General features: G+C 34.5%; 1 protein-coding gene across 1 annotated transcript; it reads left to right on the top strand.

Moving 5' to 3' along the window:
• Positions 1-19530: 19530 nt before the first annotated feature.
• Positions 19531-22842, top strand: LOC143261723 (uncharacterized). The gene is made up of 3 exons (XM_076527949.1): positions 19531-19879; positions 20689-21245; positions 22701-22842. The coding sequence occupies exons 1-2, from the start codon at positions 19568-19570 to the stop codon at positions 21241-21243; spliced, it is 867 nt and encodes a 288-aa protein (XP_076384064.1). The 5' UTR covers positions 19531-19567; the 3' UTR covers positions 21244-21245; positions 22701-22842.
• Positions 22843-23089: the final 247 nt, after the last annotated feature.

The following is a 23089-nucleotide window of genomic DNA, read 5'->3' as shown; positions in this document are numbered from 1 at the left end:
GAGGTTAGGTGTGTGACACTTGTCCGTTCTTGATGATTTTGTAAGTCAATAAGGGAAATTTGACTTTGGAACTATTCGATATTCAGTTTTCTGACGACTGCTGACTCAATTGGGACCGTTTGTGCAACATGGCGGACAGTTAGGTTATGGTGCCAATGTCTAGTTATTTTTTGGAGATTTAATTAGTAGTGTTTCAATATGGAATTATTTTTTAACTTTGTTGTTGCTGTAGGATTATTTAAACAATGGTTAAAGTGGAGAACTTTCTACATGAAAATAAGAAATGCTGAAATATTATTGCTTAAAGCGATTTTTCAAATAAAATTGTTTTGTAGGCAGAAATGAAATGTAAAATCTGAAAAACTTGGTTTTTGTTCGATTTAAAGGGTGCAATTTTTTCTGAGCAGATATAATGTAGGAGAATTTGCAAAAAAACAATCGAAAGGAAGGTACACCATGCGTCGAATTGGAAATTATTGGGTCTCAGCGTTCATTGATTCGAGTTTATAAATGACAAAAACGAGGAAATGCTACTTTATTTATGGAAGTCGATATTTATATTGCAGATAGGGACAGGCAGCGTAAAACGATTAATTAGCTGCGACGGAAATTGATGACTTACGTTAACAAATAACGGTACAAATGTGCGAAAGTTTCTGTGAACGACTGCTGTTCGTTTACTTTCCTCGACCAGTGCTATCAACAAATTAAAAAACCAAATTCCCAATCCTGTCCAGTTCGAGGACTGGATGCTTTCGTGATGAATATGGAGTGCCAGAAATAAGTAAATTGACAAATTAGTAAATTAAGAAGTTGAATAAACAAAATCAGGAATGATGAAATAAATAAATTAGGAAGTCAAAGATACGTGAAATAAGGGAGATAGGACATGACAGAATAAACGAAACAAGAGATGGCAAAATAAATAAATAAATGAAGAGAAACAAGAAATTGGTGAAAACCAGAATGAACAATTGAAGAAACACATAAATTAACAAATTACAAGCATTGAATAAACAAAGTAAGAAATGAGGATATAAAACAATTCAGAAATTGATGAAATGATGAATTAAATAAATTAAGAAATAATGGCAAAAAAAATTAAATGATTCACAAACTGACGAAAACAAAAATTAACCTATTAAGAAATGAAAAACTGGAGAAACGACGTGATAAATGAAGCAACGAAGAAACAAACAAATTAAGGAATACGGAAATTAACTGAAATTACTATAATACTTTCTGAAGCAACATTGAGAATGGCGTTTGAAAAATGTCGCAAAATCGATCTCGGGTGCGTGAATTTTATTGAAAAGTACCAATGCAGCGTCGGACCCTATTTTAATTACTCTTCGTTAGCATGGAGCTTGCAAGGATTTTTTCCAAAAGCGGTGCGCATCAAAGAACACGTCGAAGTACGAAAATGAAATTTTACAAACTGTCTGACACAGCGTGACCCCTTTTAATTATCGGGCACCGTTTCGAATCAACGATTGAGCAACATGGCGGAATTATTGCTTAACTCAGCGTTCGTCGTTTACTTGTTCATTTCATCAGCGTGCGCGTGCAATCGAAAAGATTGCGTTGTTATCCTCGCGAACGACCGAATTAAAAACACGTTAACACTTTTCCGGCAACCTCGCGTTGTTCCGCGTTCCCGTCAACTTTGATTCGCCATTCAGTTAAATGCGCAGACTTGCAGCAATGAATTTCTTTAGTCGTTGCGAATTCATTCGATTCAAATCTTGTTAAACAAAATATAAAAACGAAGATTTGTATATGTCTTTATATATTTATATTATATATTTTATATTTTATACTTTTTTATATTATATATTTTATATTTTATACTTTTTTATATTATATATTTTATATTTTATACTTTTTTATATTATATATTTTATATTTTATACGTTTTTATATTATACATTTCATATTTTATACTTTTTTATATTATACGCTTTGATAATAAACGCAGGCCATTTTCTATCGAATCGAATTTCTATCAAAAGGTGAAAAATTCATTTCGACAAAGTGAAATGTTGCAGAAGAAAATTAGGGGAGGGGTGCATATATTATTTAAATTATGCATATTGACTGTATTTTATTATACTTTATAATAATATTATCGATAAGAATTCTCGAAACATTTTTCTCAAAAATATATGTACATATACGATTTAACAAATGCAATAAAATTAATATTTTTCCTTAAACATGTATTTGCAACCAGTGCAAGTGAAATAATGTGTACGCGTGTACATACAGGGTGCTCCATATAAAAGAAACCTTAAACTTATCTCCTTCATTCTATTTTTTTACCATAATAGTATGACCATTAAAGCATCTTTAGTTATATTGTTTTTCATTAGCATGAAGCGTATATTGGATAAAATTTAATGTTCCAGAAATATTTCTTACATGGCAGCTAGGAAGGTTAATAGAATGGTCTGTTTTAGGTGCGACAATAATAATATTATTCTTGTGAATAATGAACTACATTCTTCTGAGAAATATATGTGAAATTATTAAGAATAATATTGTTAGTATTAGCAATATTGGAATATAGAAATAAAGAAATAGAAACAAATACTAAAAATTGCTAATTAGAAAATGAAATTGAAAGTAACAAATAGGACAAAAAATACCGTAATTAGCATAATATTATGAAAAATAACTTATACGTGCCATTAAAATTAATAATATTAGAAAATGAAAATACCAAATGGAAACTAGACATAAATATTGCCTATTAAAAAATAAAAATGAACGTAGCAAGTGGTAAACAAAAATATAAATTGCTACCTAGAAAATAGAAATGAAAAATATCAAATGATAATTAAAACAAAAGATTGTCAATTTGAAAGTAAAAATAAAGGTATGAAGCAGTAAATAAAATAAGAACAAAATAAAAAGTGACTAATTAGAAAATAAAAATGAAAGTAATAACTAGAAGCTGAAATGAAAAATTGCTGAACAGAGTATAAAAATCGAAACTAATAGTAAATACCAAATTGAAAAATTACCAAATGAAAAAATAAAAATTGGAATAACAAATACAACATAATATACAAAACTGTCTACCAGAAAATAGAAATGAAAGTTCTGAGTAAAAACTGAAATTAAAAATTGCCAAATAGATTATAGAAATTAAAACTCCGAGTGGAAGCTTACATAAAAAATTGCCAAACAGATAGCAGAAATTGAAATGCCAAATATTATAGAAAATGAAAGTAAAAATTGTCAATTAGAAAATATAAAAATGAAAGTACTGATTTGGAAACTGAAATTAAAAATTGTCAAATAGAATACAGACATTAAAACATCTAGTGGAATCTAACATGAAAAATTGCCAAATAGATACTACAAATTAAAATATCAAATAAGAAATAAAAGTAAAAATTGCCAATTAAAAAATAAAAATGGAAGTACTGGTGCGTGTGTGTGTAGAAACGGAAATTAAATATTGCCAAATAAAATATAAAAATGGAAACTGATAAATTACAGTAACACGAACTGAAATGAAAAAATGCCGAATGGAAAATAGAAATAAAAACTTTCGTTAGTATTTGCACAAAGTAGAGAACTGATTCTGAGAATTGTCAACTAAAAAATATAAATGAGAGCACCAAAGGTGAACAGAGAATATGACTCAAGATATGAAACGAAATAACAATTGCCAATTAGGGAGGAAAATTGAAAGTAGAGAAGGTAGGAAATAAAAATGGCGGACTTAGCATAAAATAATAATCTGTCTGTTCTGACCCACAACTTTTTTGCTATTTCATTAACATTGGATAGCGAAATCTAAACTTGTATTTTAAAAAATTGGAGTTTGAATAGTTTTCTAATTGTGGTTTAAGATGGAGACCTAACTTCCGGTTACTTTAGAATTTACCAAATCTAGCTTAAACCCTAGAAAACGCCATTTATATTTTCTAGTCGGATCTTCCTTCGGATACTTAATTTTGAAAATAAATTACAAAAGGACTGTGGAAAATGCCTCCCTCTCTTTAAGAATTATTTAAACATGTTTAAATGTTCGTAATATTGTAAAACAGTGTATCTTCGTAATCAGGAGAATTTGTAGAATTATTCTACGCAAATATCATGCGTGTGGCATTCACGGTTAAAGAAAAATGAAAAATTTTCAATTAAGAAGCTAAAAGAAGTTGTAGTCGACAGTTTGACGTTTCGTTTTAAAATGAATTTTTATAATCTAAAACAAATTTTAGATTATAATGATTTCTAAATTTGTGGTAAAATCGTAAAAATCGTTACGTACGCTCCTTGAGGAAGATTATGGTCTCCCTGACCGACTGCAGCGATTTCTTCGATATTATATCGTCGTCTGCGTCCTGTCTGCCAAGAAACATATCAGAAACTGAATTTCACAAAATTACAAAATTTTTTGATTTTTGATAGCCAAACATTACAATGACCTCTGAAAAAATATGTGTAAATATGCACAAAATAGCGATGATCTTCAATACTTGGAAGAAAATGATCTCGAAAGAAAAGAAGAACATCAATCGTAATATTCTTAGCTCTGAACTAAAGAAAGTTGGCACATATTTTTGATATCAGCAAAAATACGAAAATATTTTATTATACAGGGTAAAATAAAATAAACTAACTAAAATAACGAAATATTTAATTTCTCACTGATTTTAACCAAATAAATCGTACAACAATAAACCTAAATACATTTGACGATTTCTTTGAGTTTTATTAATTAGTCTATTTGGACATAAATACAAGTGATATTTGTTAGAATTTTATAAAATAACAAGAAATCCAGTAAAATCGAATGTAGTACTTCAGAACAGTCAATAATTTCATTCAACCGATCACAATAAATTTCATCGGGGAGCACATAATTATAAAATTCCAATGAAACTAATACAATAAATTTCATTAAAGTCCGCGTGTCCGCGATCAAATGAGGAACCCGGCGGAAGCTGAGAACCGGGTAGATCCGTGGCCATAAATAACGCAAAATAATATTCAGCCGGGTTAATTAAAAATAATATTTCATTGTGGACGCGGTGCGCGGCGCGGATCTCCATTATCCTCCGCCATTTTTAAAAACGCGATAGGACCGACCGACTCGTTTCCATTCCGAATTCCGTCAGGTAGTTTATTAAAAAGAAAAAATGAAACGCATAAAACAACGGAAAGAAATCAAAGCGTTCGGGCTAAGAAAAAACAATCAAGAGCGTGTTCGTGTCACGTTCGCTTTAACTGATTCATGCTAGCGATAATTAAACGCAAGCTCGGCCGCGTCGGCCGACTTGTTAGTCCCGAGATAATTATTGTTCGGCAGGCAATTATAATTCTTACTTTACTGTGTTGCCGGGCGTGTGATCGCCGATCTTAATGATCCTAATTGCACCGATAACCTTTCGCAGCGCGTTGATTTTGTAATTAAATCCGCGCAGATCGACGAGCTAGTCGCGAGCCATTTTTATCCGCTGATAAAACCGGAATATATTTATGAAATGTTACAGAATTATTTCTTCATTTATGAGGTTCTTGAGAATTAATTTATGAGAATTCGTGGATCGTATCGAGCAAAAATTTTAATAAAATAAATGATAGTACATAATATGTAGTAAGAAGATTATGTTAGCAAACAAACTAATTTATTCAATAGATTTTAAACAATTTTAGATCAGTCTTCCATTTTAAACAATTTTAAATTAGCCTTTGATCACAAACAATATTAAATCAGTTTTCCATTTTAAGGAATTTTAAATTAGCCTTTGATCATAAACAATTTTAAGTCAGTCTGCGATTTTAGACAATTTTAAATCAGTCTTCAATTTTAAACGATTTTACACATTTTGTAGTCAAAATTTAATCATCCATTTTTTTTATTTTGTACATCAATTAAGAATAAAATATTAATGGTGCTTTATTTAGAATTTGTAGTCTTTTTTGTGAAAATCATATTGTTCTAGTTAAGGGATAAAGGTGTGAAAGTGAACAATTCACGGAGTAAAAAAGTCCATTTCTGATCTAGGGACTTCGATGATGTTCTATTTGATATATAGGAATTTTTATGATATTCTATTAAACATATAGGAACTTTGATGATGCATTGTTTGTGATCGAGCGATCTCTATTATTTTCTGTATGAGGACTAGAGACTTTGATTCTTCTTCATTTGTAATTTAGGGGCTTCCATGATATGATTACAATGTTCTATTTGACATGTAGGGACTTTGATGATGCCTTATTTTCGGTCTAGAAATTTTTGTTATTTTCTGTTTGAGGACTTTGATTTTGCTCCATTTGTGATCCAGGGACTTTAAAGATATTCCGTTGGATGATACATAGATTTTTACGCTAATTTTCTTTAGATTTAGAGACTTTGATGATATTTCGTTTGCATACTAGAGACTTTTTTATATACCGTTTAAAAAGCATAATTATAGCTGTAATCTAGGGACTTTCATGATGTTCCCTTTGAATATGGGAAATCTTGTCTGCGATCTAGGAATTTACATTATTTTCTGTATGAGAGATCTAGACACTTTGATGATGTTCAATTTAAGGTATAGGGATTATTATAATATCTATATTTGAGATGCAATGATTTCGATGATTCTTGCTTGCAATCTAGGGATTTTCGTTATATCCCGTTTCAGGTTTACTGTTTTTCATTACACATCGATCGAGATCTAGGCACCTCGTTCCGTTTTGAAATCTAGGAACTTTTTGATTTCGTTTCAGGGTCTCGTTGCCATTCTCAAGGGTTGCACGTCACGATGATGCAGAATCTACACTATGGTACAGCGGCAAAGGACGGTCCCAGCAACCCAAATACCGCACCAACCCCTTATCAGTCAATTCCTATAATCCATATTACGGTGCCGCTCGAGGCAGAGGTGGCGCAGAAATCGGCAGGGCCTGAGGCGCCGGCGGACGCGAGGTATCCCGCGCTCTCCAGTCCTGGGACATCTATCCTGACCTGGCTCCTGCTCCAGCCTCCCCTTTTAGCAATATAAAAATGTCGAAACCACCTGTAGCGCCGTTTCAACCCCTTGACCCAGACTCCAAAAGACTATTTCAACTCCTTGGCCCAGGCTCCTATGCACCATTTCAACCCTTTGGCCCTGGCTCCAACGCACCGTTTCAACTACTTGGCCCAGATTCCAGTGCACCATTTCAACCCCTTGGCCGAGGCTACAATGCACCATTTCAACCCCTTGGCCCTGGCTCCAATGCACCGTTTCAACTCCTTGATCCAGATTCCAGTGCACCATTTCAACCCCTTGGCCCAGGCTCCAAAGGACTATTTCAACTCCTTAGCCCAGGCTCCAAAGGAATATTTCAACTCCTTAGCCCTGCTCCAATGCACCATTTCAACTCCTAGGCCCAGGCTCCAAAGGACTATTTCAATCCCTTGGCCCTGGCTCCAACGCACCGTTTCAACTCCTTGGCCCAGATTCCAGGGCATCATTTCAACCTCTTGTCCCAAGCTCCAAAGGACTATTTCAATCCCTTAGCCTAGGCTCCAAAGGACTATTTCAACTCCTTGGCTCAGGCTTCAAAGGACCATTTCAACCCCTTGGCTCAGGCTCCAATGGACCGTTTCAATTCATTGGCCCAGGCTCCAATGGACAATTTCAACCCCTTGGTCCAGGTTCCAATGGACCGTTTCAACCCCTTCGCCCAGGCTCCAATGGAATGTTTCAACCCCTTGACCCAGGCCTCAATGGACCGTTTCAACCCCTTGACCCAGGCAACAATGGACCATTTCAACCCCTTCGCTCAGGCTCCAGTGGACCATTTCAACCCCTTGACCTAGGCTCCAAGGCTCAATTGAGGAAGCTCGACCTCTTCGATCCGGCAGAGCCTAATTTCACATCGGTGAATCGTGGATTCCTCAACTATGATCTATCTGATCCATCGAAATCAATTTTCGAGGACTTTAATACGGGAACATCGATGGTCCTCCGAGCTGACAAATACGACGACGACTCCAGTGAGGAGGATCCTGTTCCCCTTTACCACTCGGACTATCCCAGAAAACAGTTTGATTCGAGGACAGACGTTTTCGATCTTAGGAGACCAGTAGTACAGTTGAATAGAACCGAGTTGATCGATCCAAGGAATCCAGGATTACCGATAGACCAAGCGAACCCCAGAAAAGTCAACATCTTGGGGCTGTGTTGAGCCAGGGACTTGTCGAGTTGCTGGAAGATCAGTCTAGGGACCTCAGAGTCGGTAAACCTCAGAAAGATCAAACTCGGGACAGCAGAATGGCGCAGAGACTTAGCGTATTGCCAGGGAACCAGTCCAGGGAGTCGAGGATGGCGCAAAACCATAATCAACTTCAGGACCCTAGAATGACTCACGAGCTTGTACATGTCCAAGGGAATCAACTTAGGGACTCTAAGATGGCTGGTAGGTTCCGGCAGCATCAAGATGCTCAGCCCAAGGACTTCAAGATGGCTAACAGCTTCGGCCAAGGCGATCAGTTTAGGAACATGAGGTTGGCTGACAAATTGATGACGAGGCTAAGGAGAAGAAGGATACCGTGGATGAAAAAAATGTTCCAATGAACGCGAACGACGGGATATTCCTAAGTCATATCGATTATGATCTGCCGGAGTAAACGACCACACAAACTCTGGAGATCGATTTCATGCCTGTTACTCGACAGTCCGAAGACTACAATAGAAAGAGTCTAGGGAATTATTTTCACAGAGTTGGTGGTTTTTGCTTTTAATGGGAATAATGGGGATTACTTTTAGTAATTGTTACTTTAAAATAGTGGATATTATTTTTAGTGGATTGGCAATTGTGTTTTATAGTGGATATTATTTTTATTATGTAAGTTAGTTACTTTACTAGTTACTTTCAATGTTGGGAATTATTTTTAAAGGATTGGCAACTGTTACTTTCAACATTAGGAATTATTTTGACTAGATTAGAAATTGTCTCTTTCAATATTGGGAATTATTTTGACTAGATTGGAAATTGTCGCTTTCAATATTGGGAATTATTTTTAATAGATTGGCAATTTATACTTTCAATACTGGGAATTATTTTTAATAGATTGGCAACTGTTATTTTCAATAGTGAAGATTACATTTAATAGATTGGCAATTACTGTTTTCAATAGTGAGGATTACTTTGACTAGATTGGCAATTATCACTTTCAATATTGGGAATTATTTTTAATACTTTGGCAATTGTCACTTTCAATAATGGGGATTATATTTAACAGATTGGCAATTTGAATTCTTAGTAGTCGGGATTAGTTTCATTAGTTTGGCAATTGTCACTTTCAATAATGAGAATTATTTTTCACCGGTGAAATAATGATGGCTGCTTTTTGTAATATGAAATTTGGAGGCTAAAAACGTATCGATGACAATTCTTGTGCATTTAGCTTCGAATTTAAGAGAATTATAGTTCTTAATTAATTTGTTATAAATTGTTAATCAGTTGATTGTTAAATTGTTAAATTGTTAATGATTAAATTGTTAATCAGCATGACCAGTTTTTATTGTATTGTACAAAGACCTTAATAATAGAAACGATTATTTCTAGCAGAAATCCCTAAAAAATCATTTTATTAATGGGGAATCGAACGACGTGCAATCGACAAAAGGTCACTCATTAGGCTTTTAATTTCGTAGAGCCATAGCCTTCTTTAGTGCTGTTTATTCACGTTTTCCCGATAAGATCGAACAGTGAACTGTTAGATCTACGGAGGTCGTAAGTCTCCGATTCAATCGTGTATGACACCGAGTCTGCGCGATTCCCTATGACTCTTTCGAGTGATACGGATAGTAGATTGATAAAGAATGGTTTTAACACTGACTGATATCAATAACACTATGTTTTAACATAACATAACAATTTTTAACGCTAGGGTGACTAACTGTACTTGGCTTAGAATGAATTGAGTTGATGGTGAGACTATCAATGGAATCTTGACCGAAGTCTTTACGCGTTGATGTCTGGTTATTATCTGTCCGTTCGTTGTCTGTTTTGTTTTTTAAGAAGAATCGTTAGCGGTGTGAAGTTTTTAATGAGACACTCGGATTCAATGTTTTTTCAAGTTATCCGGATCTAGAATGATCGGTTAAAAAATTGTGAACAAGGGAAAAAGTGACCACCCCGAACTAATAGTCACTTGCAGGTATGAATCGTACGTGCGAGTGAATCTCGCAAAGAATCCGCCTGTCTCGAAGGTTGATCGTCGCAGGTAATAAGACTGGGGAAAAAGATATTGCCTTGGGTAATCGGAGTTGTGGAGAAGGTAACGGGAATACGTGACGGTGAGAGAATTTTGGCGACCAGATGTAGGCAGCGTTGAAGGAAATATTACAGACAGGAAATAACGGCTTTTCGGATAATTAGATACTATTATTACGGCCGCTTATTTGTTTGTAGAAACACGCTTGCAGTACAGATAGAGTCGTTTGGTAATTTTCGGACTCTATTGTATGGTAAGGACGGTGTTGTGTCGAGCGGTCGAGCCACGTATGCTTTATTACTATAGGTAGCTTCTATATACCTTTAATGCGGAACAAAAAGTCTTAGTGGACATGTGGCGAAAAAAGATAGAACTACAATTGGCTTATTTGTAAATGCGTTAGGCACACATAAGATTATGCCTACTGTAATTTATAAATATAAAAACCTAAGAGCTTCGAAACATATACTTTCATTACCTTACAGGCAGGAAATAACGGCATTTCGGATAATTAGATACCATCGTTACGGTCGCTTATTTGTTTGTGGAAAGACGCTTGCAGTACAGATGGTGTCGTTTGGTAATTTTCGGAATCTTTTGTATGCTTATGCCCCGACGGTATTGGGTCAAGCGGTCGAGCCGCGTATGCTTTATTAATATAGATAGCTTCTATAATACTTTTAACGCGGAACAATTGCAGTTTCTAGGTTTATGATTTTTTCGAGCCGTCTTCTTTCCGGCAATAAAGTAATTTCTGCATTTTCGAGTAATGCACGCCTCATCGGCAACATTTTTTATAACAGTGTCGTTAGCACGCACCGCTTCGTCGCCCGTCCAGTGTTTCTTGCTACCTGCGATACTGCGTGCTACGTCACTTTTACATCCCCTTTCATCGCGTCACTGGTCAATCAATTTCTAGTCTTCTGTCCACGAAACGGTATAAAAGCTCGAAACCGATTCTTCTCTTTGTCATTGGTCATGAATTATGAGTCATTGTGTCATTAGTCATCGGCCATTGGTGTCTTGTGTCTTGTTCGCTCAGTAAGTGTCAGTTAAAATAAAACAGCTGTTCATCTTTAATTAGACGAACAGCGATACTAATTAATTCCGTCGCTCAGCGTAATTGGCCTTACAACCCGAGAGATTTTGTAATCGCGGAGTTTTAGTATTGGGTATACTCGACGTGCACCCTACAAACAATGATAACTATTTTTACTAACATCATATTTAAAGGTTAATAATGTATAGCTGGTAATCCTGATATATTAAAATTTGAATTTAAAAGAATTACAACAGAATAATGAATTCTTATCTACTTTAAATAGAATAGTAATTACTGTTTCCATGTATTTTTATCGTCAGTTATGAATACTGTAATAGTCGTTAAATTTGATTAAATATTATTGTTATTATGCAAATAGAATACAGATTCATTTACAATAACTGTTATCGTATACGAATTAATTTTATATGCTTTTAGAGATTACTGATTATTGAAACATTAGACAAGTCCAATTAATAATATTACAATTAGAGCGATTGAAAGTGACACAAAATTTAATGTAAATAAAATCAAAATAATTTTTCTAATAATGCGGGACTTGAAAAAATAGTTGTGCCCTGTTATGATTTATGCAACAAACTGTTACAAAATTGACACAATTGAGAACAAAATAATTTATTCCAATAATGTAGAAGTTGCAATGTTTAAAAATATCTACAAAATTAAAGAAACTACAAAAAACTTATTGAAACAGGAAATGACTCTTGCAACAATGTTGACGTTAAAACAAGGACTGTGTTCCACTATAATTTATGCAACAAACTAGTCTACGTCAAAATGAAAAACCAGAAACATTAAAAAACACCGTAAAAGTTTAAATTTGGTACAAGTTAAAACAAAATAATTCTTGCAACTATTAATCAACGAAGTGAAAAACAACGAAAAAGGTTGACACGATTAAGAACAATGCGATTTGTTTTTCAAATATCATAAATATTAAAAATCCACTCAAAATAAAAAAACTCGCATTTTGTAAAGACAAAATAATTGTTCCAGCAATGTCGAAGTTAAAATATGAGCTCTGTCTCGCTACGGTTTATGCAATAAATTAATCTACTTCGAAGTAAAGAACGGCAAGAAAACTAGACATGATTAGGAACAATGCGATTTAATTTAAAAAAATCGTGAATATTAAAAATCCGCTTAATAATAGGAAAACTCACACAAATAAAGACAAGACAACAATATCGATGTTAAAAAATGAGCTGTGTCTCGCTACGGTTTACGCAACAAATTAAACTACTCTGAAATTAAAAACAACGAAAAAATTGACATGATTGAGAACAATGCGATTTGTTCTGTAAAAATCATAAATATTAAAAATCTGTTGAAAAATAAAAAAGACTCACACGAGTAAATGCGAGATCGTTTTCCCAACAATATGAACGGCGAAAATGTAGCTGTTCCTTTTGGATAGACAACTGGATAAGTCCCCTTAATAGAAACGATCTGACACGTGCTACGTCGCAGCTGTTCTCTCTGTTCCGACGGCGTAGTTCCAATCAAAACCCGGCGGAGATAAGAAAAGTTCATGGTTTCCGATGAAAGGAAGAACCCGAGATTGAGACTTAGTTTTACAGACACACAGAGGGTGGAGAAAGTATCCGTACGTTGCGGATGAAAGAAAGAATCCCTGCGCGGAATCGCAGAACAGCTTAAGGTGAACGGAAACGACCGACGAAACCAACTTCTGCCCGGTCAGCTGTGGCTCGATCTACGGTGTATTGAAATCTCTCAACAGTTTTTTGATCAAACGAACACCGTCCTCGCTTCTCCAGATCCAAGAATCAATTTTTTTTCCGCGTCCGAACGCTGAACGTCGACGTTGAAAAATGTTTAATTGGTGTTTTTGATCAATTTCTTGTTCTAATAATTGTAACGTCGACGCGGCAAAACCGACAACCATAATGGCGTACGACATTGTTTAAAAGTCTATTTTATTTGGATAATTATTTTGTACAGTAGAACTTCGGTTATGCGAATTAATTATAACAACGTGGACGTTTGCATAATGGAACAATTACTTAGTATTAGTTATACAAGCAGTATAATTAGTATTAGTTATACAGCAGATTTTGGGGTACCCTGTAGTGTTCAGCAGCATCGTTATTGTATTTTTCAGATATAGTAATCAGTGTTTATTGATTTGTGTAATAAATAAGATTATATTCAGTATTAATAATAATAACAATAATAATAATAATTTTATTTCAATCCATACTTTCGCATTGAAGTTTCGAGTGTTTTTACAGTTACTTAAATTTTTTTATTACACTGTTTTGTATTCAATAATACAGATATAGTATATAATTATACTACATCTGTACTATTGAACACAATAGTATGTCGTATAAAGCTTGATTTAGACTGTGACACCAGTTCGTATAATAAAGGCTGCCAATAACAGTTAATTTTTTAAATTTAATGTCGTTAAAAAAATTGTAGCATATTTAATTTCCTAATCAATGTTTCGTTAAATATTTTATCTGGACGAATGTCTTAAAATATTTCCTAAAACAGGCCTGTTATATAATATTGCATAAATACTTGCTCACGATCTAATTTCCAATTGCAATGACTCGAACAGTATTCCATTGATACCATTCTTTTAATGTTAACCGTTTAATTTCATTAATCTCTCATTTCTGTTCCCACGTGACTGAATAAAACACTTAATAATACATTACATAATTACAATATTCATGGAAATTCTCGTCCTCGTACATCATATTACAAAAATTAAAATTGTAGAATTTCCTTTATCATCGAAAAGATTTTTCATTATAAAAATAAAATAAAAACGCTGTTAATCCTTTGTTAATTTATATGTTTTCTTGAATTTAGGAACCAGCACTAATAATAAATGAGTAACTAAATGAATAATAAGTAAATCTGTCGAATTTTATAATTAGACATATCTAATTAGATATGTTTTATAATTGTAATGTTATTATAATACGATTAGACTAAATAATTATATTATAATGTTATAATAGAATTGTTTACGAATGATATTCTATAAATACGACGATTATCAAATATATAATTTTGTATATAAAATTTTTTATGATTTTTGTGAAATGCGTTTATAATTTTGGTAAGATGTTTTTATAATCTTTATTAAATGTTTTGTTAGGGATATCTTCGTATCCCTTAGTGCCTCATCCTGGCCGCCCCGAGGTCGTCGCCGACGCGTCACCGGCGCGTCCACCGCGTACCACTCTGCTTGTTTCTTATGGTCACAGTCTGTGGGACCCATGTGCACGCTAGCCACGTTTTGTACTAATGTTTATTAAACCACGTTGTGTTAAGTAATTAACCTGTGTCTCTCACTTCCATACCTCTTATCATGTTTCTATCATTTTTAGAAAATGTTTCCTCGATTAATAAAATGTAGTTATAATTCTTACAAAATGTAGTTGTAATTCTTACAAAATGTAGTTATAATTCTTAGAAAATGTTTCTATAATTCTTATAAAATGTTTAAATAACTTTTATAAAATGAATGATGAGAAGTTTGATACAAAATTTGCAAGCTTTCCGTGAGATTAGGGTTATCCAGAAGTTCTGGAAAAATATTAATCCTTCGCTCCTGCGTTGTCATATTTTCGTTTCGTTATCGGATATAAATGATTCAGCTAGAGCCGATAATCGAATGCTTTTTTCGAATACAAAAGTGAGTTTGGTTTTTATTTCCTGTGGATTGAGATTCTCTTCGCTCTGCGTGAATACATTGGCATGCATATCATACTAACTGTTGTTGCTGCAGACTGCATTGATTTTAATCGCGCAAATTTTCTCATATATTACCATCGAAATCTAACATGAGTATTTCAACGAGATTTAATGTGCAGTAATATTAGATTAAAAATTACAAAATTTAAATTTGTTGCATTCAATTCATTTATTTTGTGTATAATAATCTAGTTTTATTTTGAGTTTATTCAATATTTATAGTTTATAGACATAATTATTTATAGTTCATTTAGAACTCTTTTTACATGTACACAATTATTTATATCTTTTATACGATTTATTCTATATACACATACGTAATTATTTATATTTTATTCAGGGTATATTTTATACGATATATTTTATACAATTATTCATATTTTATTTCTAATTTACTCTATATGTACATAATTATTAATGTCTTCTCGAAAATATACATATCTACATATAATTTTAGTGACGCCTTATTTCAAATTCATTTTGTATAAACATAATTGTTTATGCTTTATTTATTTGTTCTATATACGCATCATTACATATGCTTTAATTAAATGCTGTCTTAATTGTTATACTTTAAAATTGATTTTATGCGTAACTATTCAAATTTGACTTAAATTTTTCGACAAGATATATTAACGCAACAAACATTCCAAAAATAAAATTGACATTCGCGTAAACGATTCTTGAAAGTATTTCTATTTTAATAAATCAAATACTTGCTCGCCTCGAAATGCAATCAGCCATTTTGCATACAAACATTTGAGCGGAACACTGAATTGACATCCGCAAACTTAGAACTTCGAGTAACAAAACAACGGCTCCATTTCTTGATAAAAATCAAATTTCCCTTTCCAGCTTTATCCATTTCTTTTACCGTACTGTTTTAGAATTTTTCATATATTCCACGCCGGGGAACCGCTACACTCCAGCAGATTAACAATCTTTTTGTTTCTTCTCTCGTTCGGAGAACAAAGCAGGTTGATTTTATGGCCGCCATGCAATCTTTCGAGAGCGCGTTGCAAGAAGCAGTATAATTTCCGACAGAACCATTCCTCTGGCGTGGAAAGAATTTTACAGACTATTCCGGCTTCAGCTAATCTGTCCACAAAGTTTTAAGTCCATGATCTTATTACTCTCGTTTCGAAAAATGACCGAAGATCAATTTCTGTTTTGGTTGTTCCGATTTTTAGAAAAACACTTCTATATAAAAGAATATTCGTACGTTCGTATAATTTTTCCTAAATAAACAGCGAGAATGGGATACTTTTAGATCATTTAAAAGTTATCCATTAATAATATTATTAACATTAAAATTATTCATATATTAACAATTTTAATATTAATACTAAAACATTTCAAAATTTCATATATTTGATTAATCATTTAATTGATTAATCAATTAAATTAAACTTGCAAAGCAAAGTAATATGACATCGATTACTATTTCAACATTCTTATCTATTGCAAATCTTAATAGAATTAAGAAACTTTTATGAATGAGCATAGAAATTAGATTTTAAATAATTTTGTCACTCGCATACAGGTGACGTAGTCAAAGTGTTAATGATGCAATTAATATAATTTAATAGTTTCACTTAAGTTGGATACGTTAGAATTAACAGTTAATTTTTGTATAAATAATTTCGAAAATGAATATCTTATCGGTGTTTGGGTCAAAATAATTGGTACAAGTAGCTTTTTCAAGTGTCGGTAATTGGGACATCTGCATTATTTTTATTGTTCATTAATTTCACATCAAATTTATGCTTTCTACAAGTATTATATATATATATATATATATATATATATATATATATATGCAACAGATGAACAAAAAATCATGCTTAATGTGTCGGTAATTGGGACCCTTACCCTACAGTGCACGTTAGAGTGCATTCTTCTAGAGCACATTGAGCGTTATAAAATAATGTACATCCTCGTCCAAAAGTATTGGGACTATATTTATTTAGCATAAATTATAATATTAAAAATAAACAAACATGGAAAATAAAGAAGAAATAAAGAAGAAGTAAATTTAAGAATAAGTTAAAATAATTCAGGCAATTTCCTATCGAATTTTCTGCAAGCCCCCTGATACTTTTGTAGGGGGGTGTACGAAGCACCCGGACACCGAGCGACTGCGATCTCTTTAAAAATCGAACGAGAATCAACGTTCTTGGAGAAAAAGCGCTCGTTTACGATTTGGTCCAGCAATTAATAATTAGTTTATTGGGTTGTTGGCGGTGAAACGTGCTCGACGTGCGGAACGCTTTAATTGAAATTGGAGCAGAAGCGGCTCCGTGGTCAATATTCCATGAATATTTAGCACTTGCGAAAGAACTCCATGAATGCCTCCTCCTCTGCCGGCATTATTAAATCGCCGGCGTCTACCGTAATGTATTGTGCGTTACGTATTGTCGGTGTATGAAAACAAGCGCGAACGGCGCCGCGCCGCGCCGGGATAAAGGGAACGCAACCATAATATGCTGACGATAATGAAAGTGTGTTGCCGGCAAGAACGGTCAAAAGTGCCCTAAATTCGGCTCGCCGCGATGTCGAAATACGATGAAGATGCAAATAACTTGTGCCAGCAGAAACCACCGCCTGCCGAAATATGGCTTTGCAATCGTTATTTGCAACGTTGTTTGTTAAATACGGGCCTTGAAACGCGACGCGGGCGACCTTTACCGCGATTCCGTGCCAATTCCCGTGATTCCGTATTTAATTGTTGAGAAAATATTATTAGCAACGTTATAAGCAATTATTATTATTTTTATTATTTAAATTGGTTTCTTTCATGAATTCGGACGTATTTTGAACGAAGACTTTGTGGAAATTGTGGAAGCTTTCATTGGACGGATGTTTTTTTAAACATTGTTTATACCGGCCTTTATTGGCAAATTTTTGACAATGGATTCGTTGATAAATTTTGTCAGTATCTGATTTATTATACTTGTTTCTTATTTTTGGAATTGTAACTCAATTGTGATTATAAATGTTAATTGAAAATTCGATATTATTTCACTTTATATATAAGTACGATTGTAATATTCAATCTTACTAACTTGGGCACACTTACAATGAAAATCATATAAAAGACTATGACTTTTCTTTTTGGCTTCTTTAATATTATAACTTTTAACAGCAACTTTCATTGTAAGTTAATTGTGATTTAATATCATTGATATTTCAATCAATTAATTTCAATCAGAACTTTGATTTCAATTATCGATATTTATTAAAAATTTGCGGTAACCTCAATGTTATTATTACTGTAATTTTCAAGTTACTTTGGGCACGATTTCAATAAAAATTGTGTAGGAACTGTATTTGAATGATCTTAATTCTTTTCCTTCATTTGATGTTGCAACTTTTAATAGCACATTTAATTGTATCTCTTATAATTTACTACCATTATCTTCAGAACAAAAATTGTAATTTAATTATGATTTACAATAAATACAAGTATCCAATACATTCGAATATACTGTAATTCGAATATACCGTGTCGAATATACTGAATATACTGTAATTATCAGACTGCAGACTTTTATGCATTTATGGCAAAAATGTGTCACACTGTTTTCGACTTATCAAAACTATTCCAAGAAACAATTTATTTTTACACAATGTAGATATTTCTTACAACCGTGTTGGAAAATTGATATTTTGCATAAAGATCCGCAGTTTAGTAATTACAATTATATGAAAACTCGATAAAAATTATAATAACTCCTTGACAAGATAATTTAAGAGGCTTGTCTTAAATAGAACACCCTGTATAACTAGCGTTGACATTTCCAAAATATCACCGTAAACATTAACATGTTCAACTTTCTGAACAAACCCTCCTCAGGCCGTCGTAAAGAAGCAAGCTTACAATAAGTAAATAAAACCGCAGCGTTCATTCGACAGAAAAGTGTACTTTGCAAGTGCAGGGACGTACTCCTTGGAAAAAAGATCACACTCCCCGACGTTTGAGCTTGACACACAATGTAAAATTACCTTGTTCAACTTTCTCCTATTTACTACAGAAACAGCGGCTCTCTCGAAATACCATCGTTCCGACTATTGTACATACAATTTCATTCTCAGCCTCAGTCTAAGTCTCAGTCTAAGTCTCAGTCTCATTCTTAGCCCCATTCTCAGACTCACTCCCATTCACAGTCTTACACTCAGTCTTAATCTGAGTCCCATTCTCGGTTTCAGACCCATTCTCAGACCCATTCTCAATCCCATTCTCAGCCTCATTTTCAGCCCCATTCTCAGTCCCATTTTCAGTCTCATTCTCAGATTCATTCTTATTCTTATTCTCGCCCTCATCCTCATTTCCCGAAGCCAGTCCCCGCCCGTGCTGCTCTACGTCGGAATTCGGCACGCTCAGCACTATTGCGTTCCGGAAAAAAGTGCGTGAGCGGTGTCGTCACACCGAAAAATCGGTTTAAAAGCCAGCCAAATCGTCCAAGCATTCAGTTCGCTACGATTGTTCAACCGATTCTACATCGATGAATTCGTTAACAGCATGTCTGTGCGGTTTGTTGGTAGCTGCGATGGCAGTGCAAGCAATGCCAGCTGGCAAACTGGAGACCAAGATGGCCGAATCCTCGGCGATCAGTCCCAAGGATTTCCATTTGGAGGATGCGGGTGCTGAGAAGGACAGGCTGAAGAAGCAGGCGTCCTTCTACGTGGAGATCCGTCCAGGTGCTCAAAATGGACAGCAGGTGTCTCAGGATGGGTCGCAGATGAAAATGCAGGGCCTGAGCGTGGTGCAACAATCGCAGGTGGCGCCACAGATGCAGAGTTACAGCTTCCAGCAGGCCCCGCAGCCTGTGCAGTCTCTGGGAGTCTTCCAGGCTCCTCAGGTAGCAATTGCGTCGTGCTTTCTAATTTACCGTGCTTCTCTCGACGCATAAATTCACTATGATCTGCATGTATCTTGATTTTGTGTTATTTCTTGAGAATCGTGAGAGATTTAAAGTTTTCGACAAAAGTTGTTCGTTTTTCGTAAGAGCTCTCATTTAGTAAATAATTCATCGATTGTTAATTTCGATCGATGAAAATGTACACGTAATTCTCCATTTTGTGTCATAAGTCTTTGTAATTATTTGTATAATTTAAAGGGAGAACTTATGCGTTCGAAGTTTTTTTTATCGCTTATGGTTACAGTAACACTTAATTTCTCGGTGATTCGAAGAATTTATTCGAAAAATTGATTCAAAGGATGTCTTCGAAACGTTATTCGAGAATTTATTCGAATCATTATTTGAATGTAACATAATTCGAATAAAACTTTACTCGAATCATTATTTGAAAGAAACTTTATTCGCGAATCATTATTTGAATAAAACTTTATTCAAATCATTATTTGAATTCGTTATTTGAATAAAGTTATATTTGAATAATTTATTCGAAAGATTAGTCGAATAAAATTTTATCCGTAAAATTTATTTTCAAACTGTACGAAAAAATCATAAAATTTATTCGAATTGTTCAAATGAAATTCTACTTGTATAATGTCCAACTCTGCTATTCCGCCATATCGTTGATTTCGTCGCCACTGTGAATTCTGTTGGCGTAGTACCGATCTCCAAACTTCAACGCTAATTGATAGTTCTTAAAAATTCGTACCGACGGAGCTTGTGTGTGTTATGAAATAGTTTTCCATCCTCAGGCATACGTGGTGCCCCAGCAGTCGTTCGTGGTTCCCCAGCAGGTGGTGCCCCAACAGGTGGTTCCCCAGCAGATGATGCACCAGCAGGTGGTCCCTTCGGTGCAGACTCTGCAGATCATCCAGCCATCTCAACCTTGCCCTCAGGAGTCGAAGGTGCAGATCGTAGAAAGGAGAGTCGAGGTCCCAGCACCGACTCCAGTCCCCGAAGTGGTCACTGTAAAGCCCCAGCCCCAGCCCGAGAGGATCGTGGAACCGCAGACTCAGGTGATCGAGACCATTAAGCTGGTCCCAGTGCCCCCAGTTTGCAAGAATAAACTGGTTGTCGTGCCCTCCAAGCCCATGGTGGTCGTTCCTGAGCCAACTATCGTCAAGGTGCCTCATTGCACTCATCAAAGCGAAGGGATGACCTGCAACTGCAATCAACAGGCGATAAGGGCTGCCGCCGTAGGACCTGTTGATCACATGCATCACATGCACATGAGGGCTCATACTCATCCCATGCACCTTGGCAAGATGATGACTGACTTTCGTTTCCTCAAGGACCCAAAAGCTTAGAGGTAGGTGAGGAAATGTGTTAAATGAGCATTATTTAGGGACTTCGGAGTGTTAACCAACGCGGGGGTGCTATTGAAATATGAATTCAGGCAATTTTATGAATCTAGGGAATTTCGGTTTCATGAATCGGTGGCTATCTTTCGGGGATTCACAGTAAAACAGGTTAGGGAAGTTTTTGTTTATTTGTTAACCTGATTTTACGAGATTCACAATGTTGAATTCTGGGGGAAATTCTGTTTTATAATTGCATCAATGCAGAACAGAATTATTTGGAACTTAATTCAAATGGACGGGTTGACTTTTTTAGATCCAAGTTCAGGAAATGTGTGGTTATGTTTGTCAGTTTCCGGCACTCTGCATCGAGATTCCTTCAAGTTAGATGCTTGAGTAAATTGATAGTTCGTAGGGTTGAGAAGGAAAAATTTTCAATTCTGAGTCTAGCAGTTTGGGGAATTCTTGTTTTATGAATTGGTGGCTATCCACAGGGATTCGCAAAGTGGCAAACTAGAGAATTATTGGATTATAAATTCATAACAGTGCAGGTTACTTACGATATTAAATTCTAGGGGATTTTTTACTATGTAGAGCAGAATTGTTTGGACCCATATTCAAATGAAAAGTTGATTTCCTTTTTAGCTTCAGGTGTAAAAAATGTGAGGTTATGTTTAACAGTTTCAGACATTATAATATTGGGATTCCTTCGTGACAGAAGCTTAAGTAAATTAATGGCTTTTCAGCTTGAGATTTTTCAGTTTTTCAGTCCAGGAAATTTTGTGTTTCATAAATTGCTGGCTTGTCTCTGGATATTCAGTGTGTGGCAAGCTATAGATTTGATTTATAAATAGAATGTTTGGGGACAGAGTGGTGGTCTAGTGAAAATGTTATTTTTATAAGTCCATCTATACAGTAAATATCTATTTTAATCTTTATTCAAACGAAAAGTTGATTTTTTAGCTCTGAATCTAGTAAATGTGAGGTTACGTTTGGATACTTTTGCAGCACGACGTATTTCTTACACTACAAAATTAAAATTTCTTCTCTTCTTCTATAAGATGTTTAATTAAACGCATGATTCATGGGGTTCGGGCAAAATCAAAAAATATTAAACGACCTTTCACGAATCCGTGGCAGTTTAAGGCTAGGGAATTATTGGTTTATGTGCTGGCAACAGCGCCTAGGGGATTCAAAATGTGGACTTTTAGCAATTCATGTGAAACAAAATAATTCAAAACTTTATTTCATTAATCCTGAGTGATTTTTATTGAAGTTTCTGGGATTATTAAATAATAATTATTAAGGATATTAAATAGACGGGGACATTAAAAGAGGGAATTAAATTAACATTGCAAAAATTCGTTATCCGATGCGAGAATAATAATTCCAACAATGTGTAGATTTATTTCAGCGAGCCTGGTGAAACTGCGAAATTTAATTTCGGCTCATTCTCTGTATCGCAGATGAGCAATACACGTTGGATTTTCTGATGACTCTACAGCGAACGCGATGACGATCGATCTGTAGGACTCTAAAAGTAGATTCCGATGGAATGCTTCTGTACGCTCTGCGAGATCAAATAAAATGAAAAATTTGATGATACAATCACGTTGTTCAGCCGGCTAATTAGCCAACAACTCCCTGTAATAAATTTCCTACGAGCTAATTTAATTCCCCATCGGAAGTTTCCTCACCAATATTTAAATCTTCGGTCCCTCTATTTATTTTAAATTACGCTTTTCGGTTCGGCGGCTTTTCACGTGAAATAATTACACGCCGTTTAATTTATCTCATTACGTTCATACTTGCTACAATTACGTCATTGATTAAACAACGAACAGCCGTACTTTTA

The sequence above is a fragment of the Megalopta genalis genome, unplaced genomic scaffold (assembly GCF_051020955.1).
Source record: "Megalopta genalis isolate 19385.01 unplaced genomic scaffold, iyMegGena1_principal scaffold0062, whole genome shotgun sequence".
NCBI lineage: Eukaryota > Metazoa > Arthropoda > Insecta > Hymenoptera > Halictidae > Megalopta > Megalopta genalis.
This window is presented reverse-complemented; position numbering and strand designations above follow the sequence as displayed.

Bases quoted from the DNA above. Each gene is read 5' to 3' on its own strand.
- LOC143261723 (XM_076527949.1), top strand. From the start codon at position 19,568: ATGGCAGTGCAAGCAATGCCAGCTGGCAAACTGGAGACCAAGATGGCC. The intron at 19,880-20,688 runs GTAGCAATTGCG...TTCCATCCTCAG, and splicing joins GAGTCTTCCAGGCTCCTCAG to GCATACGTGGTGCCCCAGCA.